The sequence below is a fragment of the Camellia sinensis genome, chromosome 2 (assembly GCF_055761805.1).
Source record: "Camellia sinensis isolate YWXY chromosome 2, ASM5576180v1, whole genome shotgun sequence".
Taxonomy (NCBI): domain Eukaryota; kingdom Viridiplantae; phylum Streptophyta; class Magnoliopsida; order Ericales; family Theaceae; genus Camellia; species Camellia sinensis.
The window spans coordinates 50,214,093-50,240,666 of record NC_138962.1 but is presented as its reverse complement, the minus strand read 5'-3'; the positions used below and the strand labels follow the sequence as shown (position 1 = coordinate 50,240,666).

The 26,574-nt window shown below is 42.5% G+C and overlaps 1 protein-coding gene across 1 annotated transcript in view; it reads left to right on the top strand.

The window, feature by feature from the left end:
- Positions 1 to 22,419, top strand: part of LOC114289866 (BRASSINOSTEROID INSENSITIVE 1-associated receptor kinase 1) — a 60,675-nt gene extending 38,256 nt beyond the window's left edge. Inside the window, exons 9-12 of the mRNA XM_082909259.1 lie at positions 19,410 to 19,538; positions 19,654 to 19,995; positions 20,958 to 21,355; positions 22,108 to 22,419. Coding sequence (XP_082765385.1) covers positions 19,410 to 19,538; positions 19,654 to 19,995; positions 20,958 to 21,355; positions 22,108 to 22,419 — 1,181 coding nt within the window. The remainder of the gene's footprint in view (positions 1 to 19,409; positions 19,539 to 19,653; positions 19,996 to 20,957; positions 21,356 to 22,107) is intronic.
- Positions 22,420 to 26,574: the final 4,155 nt, after the last annotated feature.

The following is a 26,574-nucleotide window of genomic DNA, read 5'->3' as shown; positions in this document are numbered from 1 at the left end:
AAAGAGTGAGAGCTAAATGGCATGCACACACACATGCTCATAAGGACCAACACTTAAGCATGAATCAAACAACATTCAAGCACACTTGAAAGAAGGAAACATGGACAAATTAGCATGCAACATGAGCCCTTAAATCATGTTATAAAATGATGCCAAATCAAATTATAAATCAAGTCAAGCATGCAACAAAAAGTCCAAGTGTTCAAGGCAAGTTGATAAGGCATTGAACTACACTTATCATGACCAAACATGGCATGCATTAAACAACTAAAAATAGATTTTTAGCTCATAACAAGGCCAAAGGACTCCTTAGATAGCATCTAAGTGGCCCAAATTCAAAGGCATGCAAAGGCACCAAAACATGGAACATTGCAAAACATGCTTTCAAAGCATTAAAGAGACATGCGAGGCAATCAAACAAGCATGGAAATGGGACTGAAATGACATATAGAATGATCCCAAATCACCAAAACAATGCAAAGATGGCATGCTACACATGCACATACTCAAGGCCAACAAGCCCAAATGCAAAGGAGCCTTATAATGCATGCTAAAATCGACCCAAACGACTATGGACAGATCTAAAACATGGCAAAATAAGCATATAACCTTCACAAATACAAGCCTAAAACATGCTCCAACAAAGGCTAGCAACCTAGAACATGTTAAGGCACAAATAAGGCATTACATGGCAACTATGCTAAACATGCATAAGGTTCCAAAACCAACTTGAAATCATGTTATATCATGGATATATAAGCATGAAAAACAAACCAAACATGCTCAACACACACTCAAGCATAGGCTTCTTTAAGAGGCCAAAATGTGCCCTTTTCAAGGACAACAAGGAGAGGGGGTGGCCCTCTCCTTCTTGGGACTTCAAAGCATCATCTTTACCACTGAAATCCCTCAAGATTTCAGTGGTGAAGAGACCTCAACACCAAAATCCCGGAGCTAGCACAAAATGGCTCAAAATGAGGCCTTTTGGGGCTTAAGGGTGGTCAACACCCCTCAAACAACAAAACACTCTTAATAAACAATAAAGAGGGCTTAAAAATAGAACTTTTTTATGTTATACAATAATCACAAAAACAGCTCTAAGATAGGTATAAAATTGATGCAAGAATGGGGAATAAAGGTGTAAGTTTCTTACCCTTGTAGTCCTCTTCAACAAGGATGCTCCAATGGCCTCCTTTGGCTCCAAATCAGTCAAGAAGCTCAAGAACAACCCCTTAGAACTCTAATCTTAAGAGGAAGGTGAAACACTAGGTGTTTGTGTGCAATAGTAAGGCACAAAACACCTAGTGTGCAAAATGGGAGGGAAAGAGAGATAGATTGAGTGTATCTAACCCTAACCCTAGAAAACCAGAGCTCTCCTCTGTCTTTTTTTCTCTCAAAAATGTCTAAGCCTCTCTTTTTTAAGCCTTAGAGAGAGCCCTCTCTATAAGCCTCTTGTAAAGCTTATTCAACAAGCTTTGCAAGAGGGAGATCCCTCCATACACGTGTATGGAGGGGAGAAAAAGTTATACAGCTGTCCTAAAATATCTGCAAAAGCAGATGAACAGCAATCGGCCGGCAAAAAATGCCATCTTGGCCAAACAAAGTGCCGACCGGCACAAAAAAGTGCTGACCGGCAACAAATAGTGCCGACCGGCAAACTATTTTGCCGGTGGCAGCAAAAACCAGCCGGTGGCCTCTAGCCACTGCCGGTGATGGGTGGGGATGGTCTACAAGCCCTACCCTGCCCTTCCAAGGCAAAACACAAGTGTTCGGTGCAAAACCGGACACTGAACGGTCAAGTTCGGAGATTCTGAGGTAGGGCGCGAGAGCCAAAACCTCCGGGAACTCCAAACAAACACAAACAAGGATAATCACCGAGTGTTCAAGCGGTGACGTCCGAGTCTTGAGGACGGTCAAAAATGGGGTGTCTACAGTTGCCCCTCTTTGACAGAACTCGAAAGTCATAACAATGACGGGAGTGAATGTCAAAGCCTAGAGACGACCCATTTTTGACAAGGCCGAAGACTTAGACAAACATGCAATACAAATAAGATATGCGCCCGAAGGCAGGGGCAAAATGCACGACAATGCACAGAGCTGAGCATAACTTATGATCATGCAAAGAAAGCTGTAATGAAGCAAACATGCAACAATTTTAAGCTAGCATACCAAACTACACTACAATGCAGAAAGGATGTAAGAGAATTATGGAATTCTCAATACGTCTCACTCGGGAGATACAATACCTGCGCGGCTCGTCTGGTTGCACCAGCTTCAAATGAACCGTACATACAATATCGTGCCTGAAAAGAAAACAAACTTAACAGGTACAATATTGTTAGCAACATGCATGACAATGCAAAATGGATGAAAAACGAAATGCAATATATACAAAACAATGTATAAACAATGCAAATGAAGATGCAATGTATTTGAAACAATGCAAGCTACATGCAAAGCATTTGGATCGTGATCCAATCACGAGCGGTTTGAAACCACACCTATGTCAAATAGATTGATGGAGGTAACAAGTCTGTCTACCATAGAACGGTCAACTGAACTATGAGTATTGTAGACAGACGCAAGAACAAGTATTGGGTGGAATGACACAAGTGGGGAAACAACCCGCTGGAGAAAGGACTACGATCCTAATGCCGGATGCAAAAATTACACTACAATGTAATGGGTGGATATGGCACGCAGGCCAAACCAAATCTTGCCTAGGAAAGGCATGCATACATACAAGCCATGTGTAACACAGAAAAGGTGCCGCAACCCTCAACCAACATATCAATGTGGAATCGGCGCGATACACATACAGAACTGTGTTCTAACATGGAAAGTAAGGGCACATACCAGACCAAGCTCAACCTGGAAAGGCGCAAGCCATTAGGCGGAAGGTGATGCAATGAATGCATGCAATATTACAATGCAATATTTACAAATATGCAATGGAATGGATACAATGGATATGGCATACAAGCCAAACCAAATCTTGCCTAGGAAAGGCATGCACACATACGAGCCATGTGTAACACAGAAAAGGTGCCGCAACCCTCAACCAACATATCAACGTGGAATCGGCGCGATACACAAGAACTGTGTTCTAACATGAAAAGTAAGGACACATACCAGACCAAGCTCAACCTGGAAAGGCGCAAGCCAAAGGCGGAAGGTGATGCAATGAATGCATGCAAACTACAATGCAAATGCAAGACAATGCAAATATGCAATGACTATGATTGCAACTTTCCCTATCTTACCAACAGGGTGATATACTAGGTTGGTTCAGTATCCAGAACTGAGGCGTAGACATGCCGCCTCAACCTATGGGGCTTCCATACAGATTTCAAGCCGAGGGTAAACCTCTGGGTATTTAAACCAGACTTTAGTCTCGGAACTCCCGAACCTTTGCGTTCTAGGCATAAGCCGTTCGAACTCTAGTTTCCACCGTCCCCGTTGGTCTTCTAGGAACTCATCGCAAGCACAGACAGGTGGCTTTACCAGACCACCGAAAGTCGTTCGGGCACGACAAACACCGAAGGAATTGCACCTTCAGAGGATTTAAGGTCTCCTAGACCGGGATGCAAAATGTATGCATGACAATGCATGTTTTTTTGTTTTTTTTTGAAATGCAAATGATGTATGAAATGCATGTTGCATGAGATGCGCGACAACACGCGGCTTAAGATATGTACAAAGCAATAGTGTGCACACCAATGCAATAAAGGTCTTGCACCTTCCAAGGATTTAAGGTCTCCTAGACCGTACGTGTTTAAGGTCTCGCCAGACCATGCGTGTTTAAGGTCTCGCCAGACCATGCGTGTTTAAGGTCTCGCCAGACCACGGGGGTATTTACAAGACGCGTGACAATGCGCTGAAGGTTTCGCACCTCCAAAGGATTTAAGGTCTCCTAGACCGTGCGTGTTTAAGGTCTCGCCAGACCGTGCGTGTTTAAGGTCTCGCCAGACCATGCGTGTTTAAGGTCTCGCCAGACCGTGCGTGTTTAAGGTCTCGCCAGACCATGCGTGTTTAAGGTCTCGCCAGACCACGGGGGTATTTACAAGACGCGTGACAATGCGCTGAAGGTTTCGCACCTCCAAAGGATTTAAGGTCTCCTAGACCGTGCGTGTTTAAGGTCTCGCCAGACCGTGCGTGTTTAAGGTCTCGCCAGACCATGCGTGTTTAAGGTCTCGCCAGACCGGCGGTATTTACAAGACGCGTGACAATGCGCTGAAGGTTTCGCACCTCCAAAGGATTTAAGGTCTCCTAGACCGTGCGTGTTTAAGGTCTCGCCAGACCGTGCGTGTTTAAGGTCTCGCCAGACCATGCGTGTTTAAGGTCTCGCCAGACCGTCGGTATTGCACGACGGTATGATGCGCAAAATAGCGCAATGCGTTAGGCAACGCGAGTGCACAAGACAGTGCGATGGAATGCATGCAAAATGCAATGAGATGCGCAAAACAGCGCGAACAATTTTGAAATGCACAGAACAGTGCGATGCGCAGAACAGCGCGAGGTTTGAAATGCACAAGACAGTGCAATGCGCAGAACAGCACGAACAATACAATGCACTAACAAGTGCAATGCGCAGAACAGCGCGAACAAAATACAATGCACTAACAAGTGCAAGTAAGGTGCGCAAGATAGCGCGAACAAAATACAATGCACTAACAAGTGCAAGTAAGGTGCGCAAGATAGCGCGAACAAAATACAATGCACTAACAAGTGCAATGCCAAGTGTGACGTGCATGCCACACGGAGTGTAAATGGGCTTAAATGCGCAACAACGCACGTATTCCGGAATGCATGACAATGCATGGAATGGAAATGCAATGATGATGCATGAGAAATGTGCACGATAATGCAAAGGGGTGCGTGTTGCAACGCATGTAACACGTGCATAACAATGCAAATGTGTGGCGCGTGACAGCGCGATGTAATGCACCGAAGTAGTGTGATGAGTTCGTGCAACACACATGGGGCAACTTTTGAATTCAAAAGGATACAAAAAGGATACACCTTGCACGAATTCGAGTGCCACGCACTGGAGACACGGCCCGAAGTCAAAACGGAGGCCGGTTGAACATCGGAGATGCACTTTCTTGCACTTTCTTGAGCTATGAAGACCCAAAACAATTCAAATGGCCTAAACAAGGCTGTGGGAACCCCACCGGCAGAAAGGGGAGGCCACCGGCTGGACATCGGCACAAAAACAATTCTATCGGCACAAAAAAAAGTGCCGGCCGGCACAAAACATTGCCGACCGGCAAACAGTTGCTGAATCGGGGCAGTTTTGTCTTTTCACTTCGGGCATTATAAAATAGGGCTTGAAAACCCTATTCTTCACTTTTCCACCGCCGAAAATTCTTGCCCTCTCTCTCTAGAGTGCTTCTGTCTCATTTTTCGCCCGTTTCTTCGCGTTCTACGCCCGTTTCGTCGTCGGATTCGCGTTTCTCTTCGCGTTTCGGACATTTTCCACCGATCACATTCTCGTTTCGGCGCCTCGTTTGGCGTTCTCGCCTTCTCGGGGTTTGTTCCCCTCACTTTCCTCTTCATTTCCGTGTCCTTTCACATTCCGGCCTTCCCGGCCATTTCCGACCCTCTCGGGAGTTGACTTTTCAGTTGACTCTTCGTATTCCGGCTCGGTTTTCCTTTTCCGGCCATTTTCACACCACTCTCTACATGGCGGACGACATTCCACGTGTCGGGACTCCCCCGGACCACGAGATGGACCCCGGGGTCGAGCTCTTACCACTGAGCGAGCGCCCGTTCGACCCGGCGACCTACCGGCCGGCGATTCACGTTCTGCCCCCAGACGGCCTGCGTCAGTTCCGGAGTTTCGAGAGGTACGCGGCCCCTGAGCTACTGCTGCGTGAGCCTACCTCCCACCTTTCATTCGGCACTCCCGAGGTAACTCTTCATCTTCTGCTTTACTTTCTGCAATGTAGGATACAAAACTGCCATAGTTAGCTGTATTCTTTAATTGCTGAAACCTGATATGCCGTAGACCGTAGTTGACTGTAAACATACATACAACTGATATCTGCTTGAGACTGACACATGCACACACACTGCACTAGTCCTGAATCACCCAAACACACGGCACACACTGTATTCTACTGCACACACACTGGTACCCAGTATTTGTCTGAATCTGTTCGATTTGCACACATGCCACATCTGTTCTGAAACGCCCAAACACGCTGACACAGCACACGTATTTTCTATAAGCACACCGGCACCCGGTATCTGCCTGAATCTGACAAACTTGCATACATGCCATATTTGTCTTTTCAAAATCGCATTTTGAATGTTGTCCTGCAATTGTTGTTTTCTGTTTGCAGGAGGGTTCCCATACCATTCGCGGGTATGGGAATACTGGTGCGCGGGGGTGGTATGACGAGCTCCCTGATGCGGTCCAGCGCATCGTGGACCGAGCGGGCTTCGGCACCTTCTGCCGAGGGCTCTCTAGGCTCTCCACATGCAGACCTCTCCTTGCTGCTTTGGCGGAGAGGTGGTGGGACACCACCGATTCTTTCCATTTCTCTGCTACAGGAGATATGACGATGACCCCTCATGACTTCTCGATGCTCACAGGCATTGGGGTAGGGGGTGATCCGATCCCCTTCGACATAGCGATGGATGAGTGGACCGCCGCTCAGGTTCATTTACTGGGGGAGGCCCCTCCGCTAGCTCGCCCAGGCTTCGTCCGCTATCCCTGGTTCGAGGCACAGTTCAGGGTCCTGCCCGCATTGGGGGAGGAGACTCAGATGACCGAGGAGGACGTGGAGAGATATGCTCGGGGCTTCCTCATGTTCCTTTTCGGGACTACTATCTTCGCCGACCGGGCGAACACCGTGCCTCTCTGCCTTCTCAGTGCACTGGTGGACGTCCGAGATATTCTGCACTTCGATTGGGGCGGCGCTGCTCTGGCCACCTTGTACGGATATATGAGCTCGGCTTCTCGCGGCAGCGGCCAGCTGCTCGGAGGTTACTGGCGAGCTTGGGAGGTACATTTCTTCTCCACTTTTCATTTCTGTCTCGTACTTTCTGTACTCTGTATACTGCACACACTGCGGTCTGCTTTACACTCACTGTATACTGTACACACGGCACACACATACATTCTGTTTTACACTGACTGTACACTGCTCACACTGTACACTGCACACAATACACTGCACAACACACGGCTCTGCCATTTCTGCTTTATTCTGTATACCCTGCTTTATCTGAAGGTCATACTGACATCTGTTTTGCAGTTGTGGGTTTATGCCTACTTCCCTAGGCTTGCACCTGTGCCAGTTGCGGAGCCTCCTCCGGCTGTTCCTTTCTCGAGTCGCTTTGACGGGGGATGCACCCGGCGACCTCGGGAGACATTCGGCTTCTTCCGCCGATACTTCGACACCATCACCCCCACAGAGGTATGCTTTACTTTCAGTTCGTTTAGCTTCGCTTTCCCACTGCATGTTTCAATAACAGGAGATAACAAACTGTCTGTTACTTTCAGATCACATGGCGGCCATGGGCTTCCTTGCCGTCGGCGATGCGGGGTCGGTTCCCTGGTGCTGAGGAGACCTCGCGTTTCCGGATTCTGCTAGAGGGCCCGGTCTGTCGGGCTTGGTACCTGGGGGAGCGTTTTCTACGCCAGACCCGCGGGTTACCTGAGCAGATAGTCCCGGCTTACCCTCCTGCAGAGATGAGGGAGACCGAGGGGCTGACCCCTGAGCAGCTGGATGATTACTCCATCGGCTGGGAGGAGGCCGGCTTCCGAGGCACCGGCGACTATCAGGAGTACGTGCGGACGTACCTGATGCGACCTTTGAGCGGTCGTCGAGCAGAGGGGGCCAGGCCTGTAGCATCGGCGGCTGGGGCCGGAGCAGGAGCAGGGGCTGGATCTTCGAGGAGGGCCCGAGTCCGTGGCAGGGGCGGAGCGCGGGGAGGACGAGGAGCTGGCTGGCCTGCCCTGCCTGCTGTACTGACTTTCCAGGGGTAGGGTGGGTCGACCTATCAGATCCCCTTCGCCCCTCCACCGGCTGGTCATGAGTTCACTGACATCCCCGACCTTCCGCCGGTATGTATCACTGCACTTCGTACAGTTATCTCACTTCAGTTTACTGATATTCCACAGAATACTAATGCATCTGATACCTTTGCAGGCTTCTCCTGAGTACACCCGTCAGTCGTTGGCGATGAATGCCTCGATGATGGGGATGCTCCAGCGGACATTTGACCTTCTGGCTGTCTACAGCATACTGGTATGTCCTTCTGACACTGGCCTCAAACCACTCATACACTGCTTTGCATAATCTGATTCGTGGCACCACACCTGATACACTGATCTCACAGCATCTGATACACTGCATACACTGCATTCTGTATTGTACCCTACGCTGATAAACTGCTCACGACATCTACACACTGTACTCATACACTGCATTCTGCATTGATAAACTGTCTACAGTATACTGATGCATTTCACTTTTTGTGTGCTTTTTCAGCCTCCCTTCCAGATTCCCATGGCAGGAGGTGCTCCAGCCAGACCTTCTGTCCCTGCCCGGGGGAGAGATGAGGAGGGCAGGATATTTCCCCGCACTAGGGGTGGGCGTACTCACGTCGGGAGCAGCTCGCGGGCTCCAGTCCCGGACGATGACGACGACGAGGAGTCAGAGGCGGAGGCAGGGTCGTCGGAGGAGGAGACCGCAGACGGTTCTAGCTCGGGCTCTGATGACGACGCTGTTGATGCTCCTGGACCCTCGTCCAGGAAGAGGACCAGGACAGACTGACGGCCCTTCGGAGTGCTTGACATAGATGTAGATTTTTGCTATCTTTTCTTTCTTTCCTTGTACTTTTCTTTTTGGTTGGTAGATAGATTACCTTGTACTGCCACAGGCAGGTTTTGTTTCCAAAGCTTGTACATTTGAAAAAGATAATGAAATGAAACGAAACGAACTTTTTATCTGAAAAAGTGTTTACATTTACACATTTCATGCATTGCATCGCATCTCATCATGTTACACCTCAATGTAAATGGAATTGATTGGTTGTCTGAAAATTGAACACTTGCATTGTAATAATCAGATAACTTAAACAGCTAACAACCGAAACAACCCAAGCAACCCACTGCCTGATTCTTAGACACACAGCCCTTACTCTGTTGGGGATTGATCTGCATACAGCCCAAAACACAGCATTCAGTTCATTCTGCACACTGCAATTCTCAAACAAGACAGCCCAATCTAATCAGGACGGACCTCAAAGATGGAACCGGTTGGAGTCGGAACACGTTCCAATGTAGAGAATGGCACAGCATTCTGAGCATAAGCGATTTTTGAAATCGCATGAGGGTTTTTCAAACCGGGATATCGAGCCTACCACTGAACAGAGCGGAAAGGACTCAAATATAGGTACACGACCTAAACACAACGAGACACGCTCGGGAAAGACTAAAAACAAAAGACGAGACCGTCAAATGAAAGAGACACGACACACAGACGCGTAACCAAAGATGGGGGACCTCGGACCACGAGGAGCCAGTTCAATCTGGGTATTGTTTCCCACCCCTTCTTATTTGTGATTCTTACATCACTCAATTCTCAAGCTCGGATTTTCTCTCGAAACCCTTTTCCTCGCTTTTCTCTCAACTTACACCTCTCTATTCTTCATTCTCTCATTTTTCATCCCTCCCCGGGGTGATTGATGGATAAATAGAAAGGTGTGGGTTCAAGCCTAATGCCGTTAGCTCACAGCTATTTCTTCTAGCGGGTAGAGCGCCCTTCTGGCAAGTACGTCGATGACGGGGGAGAGACAGAACGCCTGGCTCAACTGTGCCCCTAGTTCATCATTTTAACCATTTTTTCCGTTTTTGCTTTCTACTAAAACGGTTTTGATCGAAATGAGAGTCGGATTAACGTACTTGTTCGACTTTTGTTTTGAAAAGCATGCAAGTCAGGCAGCAAGCACTGAAAATTTTCCTTTTAGGTCCAAGACAATGGTCCGGTTTTGGAAAATGAAATAGTTTTCGAGAAAATAGTCAACCTCAGTAAAAATTTTCAAAAACTATTTTTTAAACAGCTGATGCTCAACAAGCATGGAACTTACTCTTCGAGATGCGCGACCTCGGATCGGAGGCAATGGAAAATTGCCCCTGGTTTGAAGGAGGGTGGGAGGCAACGGAAAGTTGCCCCTAGTTTGAAAGGCGGCTCACAGCGGCTCGTGGCAACGGAAAGTTGCCCCTTGTTTGGGATGGTGCCGCAGCAATTCACAGACAGTCTTCATTGGCGGTGGTCGAGCTCTTAGACACAGCGATGACGAAGACGGTCACAACACATATATGGACACAGTCACCTTGAAGGGTGTTGGCCACTGGACTTTGGAACGAAATTGAAACCATTGCATGGACTGAGACGCTTATGAAAGCGTTGGGGGCTGGACTTCATGATGAAGTTGCCTACGTATCCCAAACATGGGAATCAAGCCTTACGTAGTTCCGGTTAAGGTCCACTCGGGTATTTTAACCTTCACTTTGTTTGGCTCTTATTTTTGCCAAGGCGCCCAATGCGGGTTTTCGACCTTGCGAGCTTCTTTTCATTTTCTATTTCTTCTTCATTTCTTTTGCATTTTTCTTTTTCTTTTCTTTTTGGTATCTTTTGTCTTTTCTTTTCTTTTCTTCTTTTTTTGTATTTTTCTCTTGCTCTAACTTTTGCCTGGGTCGCCCTTCTGGGTTTTCGGCCCAGCGAGCCTCTCAAAGGGTAAAAGTGTAGCAAGTCCATGCCAAATGGTTCCTGAACTGGAAGCCTCTCCGTGTCTAAGAGAACGGCTGTTGCACTGATTTGCGGAGAACCCATCAGGGTTACTCTACGAGCTTCTTCCGGCGAGATCTACTCCTTCTGATTCGGCCTTGATGCTTCTTGATCGAAGGCTACCTCAAAACTGGCCACACGGGCCTTTCATGGCGTTTGTCCGTTGAACTTTTTGAACAGTCTGAATGGGTTCAAAGTCGGAGCGGGTTGAATCTTGAGGCTGAGAGCGATCCTAAGCTGCGCGATCTCAAGAACGATTCCACACAGGTCTTCACAAGGCCGCGTAAAATATTTGTTTTTGAAAGTTTTTAAGAAAGCGACGAATCGCTCGTGCCGAAGATAGTGTGGAACCAATCTGGATCAGGCCAGGGTCCTTCTCAGTACTCACGCCGACAAGCATGATTTCATTCATAAAAAGGCTTAGCACGCCTCTCTTTCTCTCAAAATGATCAAAATTTTACAAAACCCAAGGAATTCCTTCCTCTTCGTTTTCATCACCGCAGTGTTCAAAAAGTTTTTTTTTTGAAAACTTAGGTTAATGCTATGAGTTTGGCGCGCAGGAGAGCAGGCGAGATGTACTGTCAGCCCAATCAAATTCTCTGGTCCTTATGCTGAAAGCAAGCATGAAGTTGAGATAGCAACAGCTATTTCAATCGGCTCTGTTGGTGTAACTGGCCCCTCGGCAGGAACAGACTCAAAACAAAAACAGATAATAATAAAACAAGACGGTGTTCGGGACAACAACCCCTGAATCACCGGGTATTATATACAACGGGGACTGACTCGATACAACAAGACAGACCCTTAAGCAAAAAAAGACTGACTCAAGACAAAGAGACAGACTCAAAACAAAAGACCGACTCGATATCCAAGCCAGAATTTACAAAACTCGGTTTCACCGATGCTCAAAAATGCGTGCCAAACGCTTCATCAAAAAAAAAAATACCAAATGTTGCCCGCAGGCGGTTCACTTTACATACTCGCAGTATCTGAGCCCTCGAAATCCAACAACTGAGTGGTGACGGGCTTGCCTGAGGTAGGTGGTAGGATAACCTTATTATCAATCAAATCCTGCACTTCATGGCGAAGGCGGGAACATCCATCGGTGCTGTGACCGGACTGTTGATGGTACGCGCAGTACAAGGTAGCATCATGGGTGGCGGGGAGATTCTTCGGGAGCGGTCGGGGCTCCAAAGGCTTAAGATGCCCATTCTTCGCCAATATCAACAATGCCCTAGACAAAGGCATGTGGAGGTCGTGAAAGACTCTGCGCCCTCGAGGTAGGTACTTTGCAGTTTGAGGATTCTTGCCAGACGCGCTGGCGAAAGGATCAGCTGGCGCTGCCTTGGCTTTTTGAACCTTTCCCGGTGCAGGGTTGGGAACAACAGGAACTGTTTGGGCATGACGGGGCCCATCCCGGTTTTCTGCCTGGCTTGAACTGCCTTTGGTTGGAGCGGGGAAAGCATCATCTATAGCTTTGGTCACTATTGCGGATGTTTGTTGCTTGTTCATCCCTCTGGCCTTCAGAGCCTCGACTGCCCACAGCAGTTGTTCAATAGGGTCGGCATCTACCTTTGCCTTGTCCTTTCCTTTGGCCTCAGCCTGATCGAGGGTCGGGGTTAGTGCTGACATATCGTGGCTATAGCCAGAAGCCATCTCTGGCTGGCTGAGCTCTATCACAATCCGCCCCAGTAGCGGGGGCTCCTGTGGTACAAAATTCCCGGCATACGGTGCCGCTGGTGGTGAAGCCGACATTCCATAGGCGAGGTCTGCCACAGACCTTTGGAGATCGCCTATCATCCCCATCAATTCGAAGGTGGTGGGCTCACGAGCCTGGTATAACTGGGGAGCCCAAACCGGGTGCACAACGGGCGACCTGGGCGGATATGACATACTGATGCTGGCTTCATTCTGCGGAGTGGTTCCCTGCTCCGGTGCGGCTGTCATAACCACAATTTCTTCTGAACTTTGTGTCGCCATAAATCTTGCCTCAGCAAAGGGGAGACACTGGCTGTTCTGTATCAACTCTGCAACTCTCTGGACTGAAAGAAAAACAGACAGCACTTCAGCCCAAACTGATCAAACACGGGTGTAGCCGAACAACTGTTCCCTACTGCTGATCACTGTTCCCAGATTTCTGTTCCCCAAAATACTGAATCTGATACCCGCGGATAACTGATTCTCAAATTCTGATACCAATGCCCTTAGGCCTGATGCCCCAAACTTGCAAACTGGTATGTACATTCCTGTAGAGATACACTCTAAAAGCACATAGCAAGTAAGAGAGAGCCAAAACACCCCTATGTTGGGGTAGGGTTTCCCTGTCCTATTTTGTCAGGAACTAGGATTTCACTACGCACGCAGCGGTTTCAAACAACCTATAATCGGGTAAGCAACCTGTCCTAGCTTGGAATGGTCACTATGGATTCCGAATATGCACTAGGTCGAATGGTCAAAAAAAGGGTGCCCCGGTAAACCGGGGTTTGTGTTCCCACACTGTCAGAGCCCATAGCCGGTCAGCCTTATGGACATGCCTTGACAAGACAAGCCTCCGGCAAACCGTTCAGGAATGGCAGATGGCAAACACTGTGTTCCTAGGCGCACCAATGCACATGCAATGCAAAAAAACACATAAATGAGATCAAAAACAGGATATCACGAGTTCGAGTCAAACTCTCTAAAAGTCCCCAGCAGAGTCGCCAGAAACTGTAACAGCGCCCGGGGAGGGGCCTCGCGCTACAGTTCGGACTCTCGATTTGTGTCACGGTTCTTAATCTGAACCAAAGAGTCCAAATCTGGCAAATCGTTTTGAGAAACAGTTTTTTGAAAAAGTAGTGCCAAACATGGACTGCTTTGCCAGATACAGAGTCGCCACCTAAATATTTTAAAATGGGGGAATTTAGGAAACCCTGACTCGGTGCCGAAGGCCACATGTCCGTCATCACCGGAGTTGTCTCGGCTCGGGAGCTTGGGTACGATCGGGGAAGGTCAGCTATGAGCACCCCCTTTCGCCCGGTCCGAAGACCGGCCTCTACTAACCGTGATATCTGATTTTGAAAACTTTATGTGTTCTTATTCCGGTTATTAGCCTAGAATTACTATGTTATGCGCACAACAAACAAGTATAGACTAGATTGCCTAATTTGGAAATAAACATTGCATATCCGTTTGGTTTGAAAATGCTTTGGAATTTGCTACTCGCAAGTAGGCTAAAATACGGATTTCAACGAGTTTTTCCAACTCAAACAATCCGGCCTTCACCCACAGGCATTCAAAACAGTTTAACACATAAGCATCTAGCCACATGTTAAGCATGCTGTTATGGCAACATTCACACTCATGCGATATGCTAAAGCGGAAATACTTACATAGTACTCCGCGCCAAAACAAAGAACTTGTTAGTAATCATGCATGATCCAAGTCCATGTGAAGTGCCTAATGCATCGCATACAAAATGTCGCTAAGATAGGCTCGGCTATCCTAAACATGTCATGTGAAAATGCACAATTATCACGTATTCAGTTTGAAAATTGAAGTATTGATGGAATTAGCGTGATGTACCGAGCCTAATGCATGTAATACAAATGCATGGATGCACACATGCATAGCATAAGGTATGCTAAATTAGACGTGACCTAATACTAACCATCAAAGCAGGTAAGTAAAAGGGAAGAAAGAAGTGGGGATTGGAAGACATTCACACACCCACACACACTTATTACAGATTTGCCCTCGCTCGGAGGGACCAAATAAATATTACAAATTAACTAACTACGCAAGCTAATTAATATTACAAATTAACTAATTTAATTAACAAATTAAATTAAATTAATTAAAGCAGGAAAGCGTCTCGGGAAACGCGCCACCATGCGCAAGCTGCCTCTGTTTTCCTCCCTTTCCTCCTCTGGAGGTTGTCAAAACCTCAGGACTACATCCTTGGACAGAGGGGATCACCACCGGCTAGATGAAACTTCCACCGGCAGTGTGGTATGGCCATCGGCACAAAATAGGGCCTGTCGGCAGAGAAAAATGTGCCGGTCGGCACATTACACTGCCGGTCGGCAGAGTATTTCTGCAGAACCTGCAACTCACAGCGACAAAGGGCAAAACAAGGCATGGCAGCATATTTCAAGGCATGTATGCACCAACCATGTCTCTTATCATTGTAATGACTCAAAGGGACATGTGCCTCGATTCTCGGACCACCAATCACGCATTTCCATGCATGATGGCCCAAAGAACCGAGTATGCATCTTTGATTTCAAATGTATGCACACCAATCAAACAAATAAGGCCCAATTCCTATCACCAATTCAAGGAACAAGGCATGCATGCGAAATGCAATGCAACCTAGGCATACAAGCTAGGAATGCAACATGGCATGGCAATCAACTCATGCAAGCATACAAGCATGCATATGGCAATGCAAATGGATGCAAAGATGGACTTAAACATGAATTAGGCGACTCTAAAATAGGCCTAAAACAGTAGCCAAAAGTGCTAAAGAGTGAGAGCTAAATGGCATGCACACACACATGCTCATAAGGACCAACACTTAAGCATGAATCAAACAACATTCAAGCACACTTGAAAGAAGGAAACATGGACAAATTAGCATGCAACATGAGCCCTTAAATCATGTTATAAAATGATGCCAAATCAAATTATAAATCAAGTCAAGCATGCAACAAAAAGTCCAAGTGTTCAAGGCAAGTTGATAAGGCATTGAACTACACTTATCATGACCAAACATGGCATGCATTAAACAACTAAAAATAGATTTTTAGCTCATAACAAGGCCAAAGGACTCCTTAGATAGCATCTAAGTGGCCCAAATTCAAAGGCATGCAAAGGCACCAAAACATGGAACATTGCAAAACATGCTTTCAAAGCATTAAAGAGACATGCGAGGCAATCAAACAAGCATGGAAATGGGACTGAAATGACATATAGAATGATCCCAAATCACCAAAACAATGCAAAGATGGCATGCTACACATGCACATACTCAAGGCCAACAAGCCCAAATGCAAAGGAGCCTTATAATGCATGCTAAAATCGACCCAAACGACTATGGACAGATCTAAAACATGGCAAAATAAGCATATAACCTTCACAAATACAAGCCTAAAACATGCTCCAACAAAGGCTAGCAACCTAGAACATGTTAAGGCACAAATAAGGCATTACATGGCAACTATGCTAAACATGCATAAGGTTCCAAAACCAACTTGAAATCATGTTATATCATGGATATATAAGCATGAAAAACAAACCAAACATGCTCAACACACACTCAAGCATAGGCTTCTTTAAGAGGCCAAAATGTGCCCTTTTCAAGGACAACAAGGAGAGGGGGTGGCCCTCTCCTTCTTGGGACTTCAAAGCATCATCTTTACCACTGAAATCCCTCAAGATTTCAGTGGTGAAGAGACCTCAACACCAAAATCCCGGAGCTAGCACAAAATGGCTCAAAATGAGGCCTTTTGGGGCTTAAGGGTGGTCAACACCCCTCAAACAACAAAACACTCTTAATAAACAATAAAGAGGGCTTAAAAATAGAACTTTTTTATGTTATACAATAATCACAAAAACAGCTCTAAGATAGGTATAAAATTGATGCAAGAATGGGGAATAAAGGTGTAAGTTTCTTACCCTTGTAGTCCTCTTCAACAAGGATGCTCCAATGGCCTCCTTTGGCTCCAAATCAGTCAAGAAGCTCAAGAACAACCCCTTAGAACTCTAATCTTAAGAGGAAGGTGAAACACTAGGTGTTTGTGTGCAATAGTAAGGCACAAAACACCTAGTGTGCAAAATGGGAGGGAAAGAGAGATAGATTGAGTGTATCTAACCCTAACCCTAGAAAACCAGAGCTCTCCTCTGTCTTTTTTTCTCTCAAAAATGTCTAAGCCTCTCTTTTTTAAGCCTTAGAGAGAGCCCTCTCTATAAGCCTCTTGTAAAGCTTATTCAACAAGCTTTGCAAGAGGGAGATCCCTCCATACACGTGTATGGAGGGGAGAAAAAGTTATACAGCTGTCCTAAAATATCTGCAAAAGCAGATGAACAGCAATCGGCCGGCAAAAAATGCCATCTTGGCCAAACAAAGTGCCGACCGACACAAAAAAGTGCTGACCGGCAACAAATAGTGCCGACCGGCAAACTATTTTGCCGGTGGCAGCAAAAACCAGCCGGTGGCCTCTAGCCACTGCCGGTGATGGGTGGGGATGGTCTACAAGCCCTACCCTGCCCTTCCAAGGCAAAACACAAGTGTTCGGTGCAAAACCGGACACTGAACGGTCAAGTTCGGAGATTCTGAGGTAGGGCGCGAGAGCCAAAACCTCCGGGAACTCCAAACAAACACAAACAAGGATAATCACCGAGTGTTCAAGCGGTGACGTCCGAGTCTTGAGGACGGTCAAAAATGGGGTGTCTACAGGGCTGCTTATGCATTGATATATGGGAATATGGATACAGTGGTGTTGTTTTAGTTTTTGAGTGATTTCTTAAAGAATATACTCTCATGATTTCTCTGTCTTTTTTATTTTTTATTTTTTTATATATATTTAGAAAAATGCATGAAAACAAATTATTCAAGTTAATCAGTCCAGAATATTGCATGTTTGATTGAAATCAACCCCAAAGATGGAATCCCATTGTTGTCAAGATGTCTAGATTAATGTCCAGTAGGGCCTATAAAGACTAGGTATTTTGGTGATGAATGCATTGATTTTTACTTTTTCTTAGTAAAATTATTAAAATGCATACTGATCAATGATTAAGAAATAGCATCCTCTGGATAATTGCAAACAGTGCCGAAGCGTTATTTGTTTTAATCATATGTTACTTTATTATGTGCATCTACTAGTTGTTTGTACATTGCAAATCAACTTTCATCCGAAATTGGATTATATTGCACAGAGGGCTCCGATTGATCACATATTGCGTGTATTATGTGCATCTACTAGCGTTGATCAGCCAATCCCCTAGGAATTTTATTGATATACGATTTTGCTTGTTTGGAATGCACTGATGCCTGGTCCTTGTATTTATTTGCAAGGATAGACGGCTTAACAACAACACTTTGTCTGGAACTATTCCTATGTCATTGACTAATATTAATTCACTTCAAATCCTGTGAGTACCAAGTTGACATGGTCTTTATTTTTCCTTTTCGGTGAATAATAAAGGTTTTTCTTTTTTTGATTAGCTTTAATTGGCATAAACTAACTACAAGAATATGATATGGCTTCTTGCCATTTGGTATACAATGATCTTTCAAACAATCAATTAACAAGAGTTGTCCCAGTTAATGGCTCCTTTCAACTTTTTACTTCCCTCAGGTTTGTTGCTAGTAACATCATTTTCCATACTAGCGGAGTCGGTTGACTTATCTAGACATATGCTGACCACTATTCTTTCATTTTTCAGTTTTCAAAATAATAAATTTCCTCCAACTCCTCCATCGGCTCCATTTTTGCCGCCACCCCCATCTACTGCTTCAGGTTTGTTTCATTTTATCCTAGGTTGTTGCTGATACTGGGTTCTGTTCTGTTTGTCCAACACTTTCAATTCCTCAATTCTTAAATTATAAACTTCATTCCATGCTGCCTGTTCAGACCTTGTCACAGATGACTTGGCTGGATTTGTAATTTGTTTTTCTAACTTCATGCACATTATTGTTTTTGAAAGCAACTATACGAAAATAAATTGCATGTTAGGTCAATTCCTCAACCAGTACGTATAGGTTTTAGTTTCCCCACATATTTATGATCTAGGAAGCATGGATACGGGATACGACGATACACCAAAATCTGAAAAAGTAAGATACGGGTACGGCGGGGATACGTTCGTAAAAAAAATATTTTTTTATAATTTTAACAATGTAATATGCATGAAAATAAAACTTAATGCAAATTAATAAATAAAGAGAGGGATTTCTATTAAGTTAAAGAGTCTTCAAACATTCATAAAATATCCAAAACTAAAAGCAAATGCAAATTAAACATTATTCTTACATGTCAACACCAAAAAAAAAATGAGAGCAGAGAAACGTGAGAGAGTGAGAGAGACAATAAGAATACATTAATTTGACAAATTTTATTACTTTAACTCTCATTATAGTCCTCTTATCAAAGAACTAAGCAAGGTATTAGAAGTAATATGTCACTTCAAGTATCCGATACTTCAAAATTAAGCATCTGATACTCCAGAATTAATAAAAAATTAAATAAGAAGTATTTGATACGTATCTGCAAGTATTCAAGGAGTATCGGTATCTGATAAGTATCCGATATGGATACGTCTCCCTGTTTGAAATATCCGTGCTTCATAGTTTATGATGCACAACCAATACTTATTTTCCTAGGGAAAACCCCATGCTTTGATCTTTATCGTTCAATTTTCAGCTTTCTTTAGATTAGCGACTTATGATATGTTGCTGAAGTTAGAATCTAATTTTTCCACGAGACTCTGAACCTGGATTGTCCAAACCATGGCATTATTTTATTCCTTTGAATTGTCTTCCTATCAAAATTTTCAGTTGTGAAGGGAATGCACAATAAGAGTGAACTTACTAATTTCTGATTGCAAATTTTATTCCAATAGGTAGTAGTGCCACTGGAGCCATTGCTGGAGGAGTTGCTGCTGGTGCTGCCCTGTTGTTTGCTGACCCTGCAATCGCACTTGCTTGGTGGCGGCGAAGGAAACCAGAGGATAGCTTCTTTGATGTACCTGGTTAGTGGACCAAGTTGAAAATGCCTTAAATTGATTTTTATTTATACTTTTTTTGAACAATGCTTCAATTGATTGTTACAGTGTTGTATAATGCATTTCCCCTTTCTCTTTGTAGTTGAAGAGGATCCTGAAGTTCATCTAGGACAGCTCAAGAGGTTTTCTCTGCGTGAACTACAAGTTGCAACTGATAGTTTTAGCAAAATAAATATTCTAGGAAGATGTGGGTTTTGTAAGGTATACAAAGGGCGATTAGCCAATGGCTCTCTAGTGGTAGTAAAAAGACTAAAAGAAGAACGCACTCAGGGTGGGGAGCTGCAGTTTCAAACAGAAGTGGAAATCATCAGCATGGCCGTCCATCGAAATTTATTGCGTTTGCATGGCTTTTGCATGACACCGACAGAGCGATCGCTTGTTTATCCCTTCATGTCTAATGGAAGTGTTGCCTCATGTTTAAGAGGTCCTACTTGCATGCATCTTCATATGCTTCCCTTTTTTAATTATTTGTCAAATATTATATTCATTTGAACTTTTAGTAGATTTGATACAATATGCTTTATTTCTATTCCAATTCCCAATTTGATACCAAGAGAAATGGTTTTAGTTTGATTTTTTAAAAACGGTTTTGTGACACCCTATTTGGTTTCAATTTTTTAAAATTTAATTTTCTGAAAATTGAGATTTTTATTTTTCGTATTTTTTTTAGTGAATTTTTTTAATATTTTATATATATATATATATATATATATTATTTTTTAGATGCAACTAACCTAGATGTACCTAAAAAGTAAAATATTTGTAAAACAATATTTAAAAAAATCAATAAATACACAAGAATACAAAAATATATTGAATTTTTGTATATATATATTGTATTTTTGGTATTTAGTGAATTTTTTAAAGATTTTTTTTCACAAATATTATACTTTTTAATTGTATTTGCATTAAGTGTATCTAGAAGTACAAATGTTTCTTAAAATATTAAAAAAATTCACTAAAAACAAAAAATACTAAAAACAAAAAACTCAATTTTCAGAAAATTGAAGAAAATTTTCATATTTTAGTTTTTTTTTTCAATACTTTTTGATGCATCTAAAAAGTTTAAAAATAAAATAAAAGAAAAAGACTAAAATATGAAGAGGAAAAAACACAGAAGGCAAAAGAAAACTGGAATGGGAGGGCGCTGGGAATCACATTTTCATTTTTTTTTTGTCTTTAGTGAATTGTTTTGATTTTGATTTTGATTGTTTTAGATTTTTTCACATATACTTTACTTTTAGTTGCTGACGGTTAAAAAATTATAGTTGACCCAAAGTTTTTGAGCAAATGTTGAAAATTTTTAAAATCAATATTTTGAACCATGTTCCCAACCCTACTTAATCTCTACAATGTTTGCATGATCTCATTGCTTCATTGTTGTAGAGCGATGTGATTCACAACCCCCACTTGATTGGCCCAAAAGGAAGCGAATTGCATTGGGATCCGCAAGAGGCCTTACATATTTGCATGATCATTGCAACCCAAAAATAATTCACCGTGATGTCAAAGCTGCAAATATATTGTTGGATGATGAATTCGAAGCAGTTGTTGGAGACTTTGGGTTAGCGAAACTTATGGATTACAAGGATACACATGTTACCACCGCTGTACGTGGTACAATTGGGCATATTGCTCCCGAGTACCTCTCCACTGGAAAGTCTTCAGAGAAAACTAATGTTTTTGGGTATGGAGTCATGCTTCTGGAGCTCATCACTGGACAGAGGGCTTTTGATCTTGCTCGACTTGTCGATGACGACAACGACGTTATGTTGCTTGATTGGGTAAGCATTTATTTCCCTCATACGATCTGTTTTCATTACGTAACTACGGTACTTGGGTTGGCTGTTTTTATACCATTCTTTGAGTTCATCTTAAAAGCCCTTCTGTAAAAAATCTGCCTCCAATTTGCTGACTATAAGGTTTGTCAGAAGCACATGAATGGAATTGTTATTCTGTTGCTTTTATAATTCAAAATGAGTCGAGTAATGTTCATGATGGTATTCAAAAAAAAAAAAAGAAAAAAAGTCTTGTTCGATGCATTTTAAAGTAAAGTCCACTCAACAGTTATGTTGAAGAAATTTGTCATCATCGTGATTTGCTGATTTTTACAGTATCACAATCTTAAATGACCATCTTGTTTTCAAATGCTAGGAAACTTAGAATTTAGTCATCTTTTATTTCATAGTATTGAACCTTGAAAAGAAAATACACCATAATACTATATGAGGCTCAGTCTTTACTTTGGACACCATAAATTCTATATTGAAATTTTAGGATTGAAGTTTTCACACATTTCAATTTGGACAAAGAAAAGGAAATTTTGAATCAAAATTGAAAATCATAAAGCACCTTTGTCTCCGTTTTATTTTTGTTATCAGTTTTCAAATGTCCGATTTTGTGATCTTCTCTTTTACTATTATGCTGCTTTCTCTAATTTGTAAAGTAGTTGATAGACGGTGCTCTTTCTTATTAATGAGATCATTTCATAACCTGTCATTTGACATCTGTGATTCAAAATACCCAAAAAATTCAGGTGAAAGGACTCCTGAAAGATAGGAAGGTGGAAACACTAGTCGATGAAGATATGCAGGGAAACTACGTCGAAGATCAGGTGGAGCAACTTATCCAGGTGGCTCTGCTCTGCACGCTGAGCTCCCCAATGGAACGTCCCCAGATGTCGGAAGTTGTCAGAATGCTTGAAGGCGATGGGTTGGAGGAGAGGTGGGAAGAGTGGCAAGAGGAGGAGATCCACCCCCAAAATAACAATTGGATCATTGCCCAATTCAACAACCTTCCCGACTCCACTCCCAACCTCCCTCTAGAAGAATTGTTCGGTCCCAGATGATCTTTTAAATGGATTTTGTTTTTGGCATACAGAGAAGTCTCTTGGAGTCTCACTCTTTATTTAAATGTGATATATATCATCTGTGTATATGATTTCTCCTCTTTAGCTTTTTTTTTTTTTAGCTCGGTTTATATGACGATGATTATGAATTTTTAGGTATAAGCAAAAACATGGCTGGAAAGGCTATGTAATGTGTCCAATTAGTATATATTTTATACACCAATAAATACATTTTGTTTTTTGTCTGAAAGCAAATTATAACACTTGAGCATTTGTGATTACTGATCATGGTTTTGTTGAGCGTTTGGGATCTCTGAATATAGCTTGGAAGATTGAAAGCAAAGGGATATCTCTAAAATTCGATGTACTTCTTCAAGTGTGGGACACATCTCATGTTTGTCGAATCTAAGAATCCGAATGAGATCAAAACACTCTGCCTAGGCTCAATGGAATCTACCAATGGAACGATCTTTGAAGAAGAGAGAGGTCAATACCTAGAAATTTTTTAAAAAAAAAAAAAAAGAATATGTACATAGAAAATGTAGCAATTGTTGCAAAAAGGGCATTTCATCTCTCTCTCTCTCTCTCTCTCTCTCTCTCTCATGTTGACGAAATAACACACTTCATTTACCTTGTGTCTAAATCTTTTAATAGTATAATTGACACGGGATTCTCTGTACTAAAAATCATTTTGAGCACATCTACTATGATAGAATGGGCTGAAATGAAATGTTCATTTTAACTTTGCATTTCTTTTCTCTTGTTTAGTACGCTTTATTTGAGTGAAAATAATTTAAATAACTATTCTAACAAAATGTGATAATGCATATTCCTTCCACCAACTCATTTATTTCTTCTGAAACAGTCACATTCATTGAATTATATTTTAAGAATCCCATACTTTGAAATTTTTGTAACTAACAATTCTTGTACTTTGAAATTTTTATATGATTCGACAATTGTGACTTTTTTGGGACAGGGGCTTTGGTTAAGCTCTAGCTTCCTTTCCGCCAATGTGTAAGATAAGATGTAAGGAAGTTCGTTTTTGTAATAGTGTTCAAACCCAGGCAAGCTTTGGTAAAAACCCTAGGTTTCTGTGTAGTGTTTTCTGTTAGATCAAAAGTTGTTGTTTACCACCCAACCACAACAAAACAAAGAAAACAACGTGAGAGAAAAGAGAAGGCAACATGAAATTGTAGTTACTTTCTCATTCTTCCATAAAAAAGATTATCATGAAGTCTTACATCCACTTGCAAAACACAGGAAAGACGAGCATCAAAAAGATTATCATGAAATTGTAGTAACTTTCTCATTCTTCCATTGCAATTTGCCCAACATTAACCAATAAAATATAACCTGACCAAGAAAAGAAAGACAACATCCACTGAACATCAGACTTGGAAAGTAGAGCACACCATGACTAGGAGACTAAAAAGCATCTAATTCAAAGAACCTGAGGAACCTAATTTCTGCTCAAAACTTTTATATTAACAAGGAGAGAGAGAATTCATACATCACTAGTTGGAAAAAGGATGGATGAAAACACACACACACACACAAAAAAAAAAGGAAACAAAAAAAGAACAGGATATTCTCCCTGAGACTGACAACAAGCAGTTTCATTTTCTGCCACTGATTTCAACTCTCGGTTTGCCTTTAACCTCTGACTCATGCATCATACGAGTAAACATAACATCAGATCATTTCTGAACCATACGAGTAAAACTGTGGTCGTCACACGGGAAAGGAAATATTCTGTAGAAGAATGAATGATCATATCTTATATATCTTTTATTATTATACCTGTGGCAAGTGCAGGTAAATGTAGGTCTTTGCTGTTGATGGATTATGATTTTCAGCACCCTTACTCCAATCATAACACACCTATAAAAAATAATAATAATAATAAACTAAAAAAAACAGGGCAAGAGGAGAAATTGACAGACTAAAAGCAGAAATAATAACCAGGAGGTCCATGTCCTGACAACACATCCAGCTTTCTCAACCCACGTCAGACTAAAAATACGAGACATGAGGGCTTCTCAAGCCTTACTGGTTTTAGGTTTTGTTTTAGACATTGTGTCGCACAGAACTAATAATGCTATTTTCTTCACAAAGAAAACAAACATCATTCCTTACATTTGCTAAATCCTGTAGCATTCATGTAATTTGCGTGGTATTTATGAAGCTTTAAATGAGTTCACCACCAAGATTCAAAAGGAAATGACAAATAAGTGTTCCATTGCATGGGCAAAGATTTCAATCTTTATCCCAAATTAAATTATTCCATTTCCCTAATGTGTGCACGAGGGCAAGCACTTGTACCGGTGTGTGCTGTGTGTGCTGTGTGTGTGTGTGAGAGAGAGAGAGAGAGAAAGAGAACGTAGTTTGTTACACATTTTAGACAGGACATGATGAGTAAGCATATACTGAGCCATCATTGTTGAAAGCACTGCAAGGTATAGGTTGACTGCACCTTGACATCGCCTGGATATTAACAAGACCAAGTTAGAAAAATTAATATCACATCCAGGGCAGCTGCAATTTGTCAGTTTTACATGGAAAAAAAAAAAAAAAAAAAAAGCATAACAGCATATCAGTGCAACATCTTTAGATAAATAAAAGCAACAGCAACGAACTAAATCAGCAGTCTATTACAGGATGTATGTGCATTAAATTGAACAACAGTTCCACTGTGTTTTATTCAGCAATTTGTAAAAATGCATCTTCAAAACACTATCATGTGCCATGTAAAGAAATAGTGTAGGATTTCTACGGATTACTAGGAAAATACCAGTCAAGGAGTAGAGTAGAGAACAGAGATTGAGAGAGACGCTGTGAGAGAGTGTGAAAGAGAGAGAGGCTTTTGACTAAAACCCCGCCACAAACGACTCTCTCTCTACCCCCCCTCCCCTACGGACCGTTGAATTCAATCTCTATCTCTCTCTCCGGCATTCTCTCAGAATTTTCCCGGGAAAGTGACAGAAAATTTCCTTAACTACCTTCAGCGTCAAAGGCAGCTCCAAACAGTTCCCCTCCTGTGAGCTCCGGCGATGACTTCCCCTTCCGATTCCCGGTTTCGATCAACCGATAGGTGCCAATATTTGGCTACCAAGGGATTTAGATTTCCTTCAACCAAAAGTTTGATTTTGAGTGTTTTTTTAGAGAAATTTTTTTTTTTTAATTTCTAGTTCTAAGAGTTGATGAGGAATATATAGTGGAAAACCTAAGTGATTCGTGATTTGGAACAAGATTAGTTGCAACAATTTCCAAATGATTAAAATTAACAATCTAAATCATCTAGTATGTACAAAAGTGATTTAGATTGTTGCTTTAAAATCAATAAATCGACATAACTAATTTTACGTGAAAAAACTATAATTGGAGATTAAAAAAATCATGGGCGAAATACCACTAATCAATCTACTATGAAAGAAAGAAAGAATACAATATATCGAAACAAATTACCCAAATGCAATCAATTTGTCTTCAACAATCTGTATAAAGAATACAATATACCAAAACAAATTACCTAAACGCAATCAATTTGTCTTCAGCAATCTGTATCTCTTTCACCACAATCTTTGTTTTGGAATTGATCAGATTGATATTGAATCCACAACATCCATTTAACGAATCAACGACTGCACATAGCTTCGAACTCCTTCGAACTCCTTCGAATACTCCACGCTTGAATCTCCGGATCCCACCGAAGAAGAACACTCTTGAATAGTTGAACACGCAAACAACTCTTTGGTGTATGCTTGTCAAATTATGTGAGTTTAATACTCAATCAAACATCAAAGAAAGCTATCAAAATTGCTCCAAAAGAAAACCCTATAACCCTCAAAATAGATTTGGAAGCAGTAATCCTAAAAACGGACTGAAACACATATTTATAGAAAATAGGGCCACAATGGTCGCTCGAGCGATGAACCAACTACGCATGTATTGCTTAAGTGTCTTCGCTCGAGCCAAGCTTCCTTCGCTCGAACACACAAACTTCCTTTCCAGTATTTTTGCAGACATAGAAAACTTCTGGGAGCATAACATCTTCGCTCGAGCCAGGACTCCTTCGCTCGAGCGAGAAAGTCAAAAACCATGGAAATTTACAATTCAATAAACTATGTTTGTTCATAGGATTGACAAGACTAA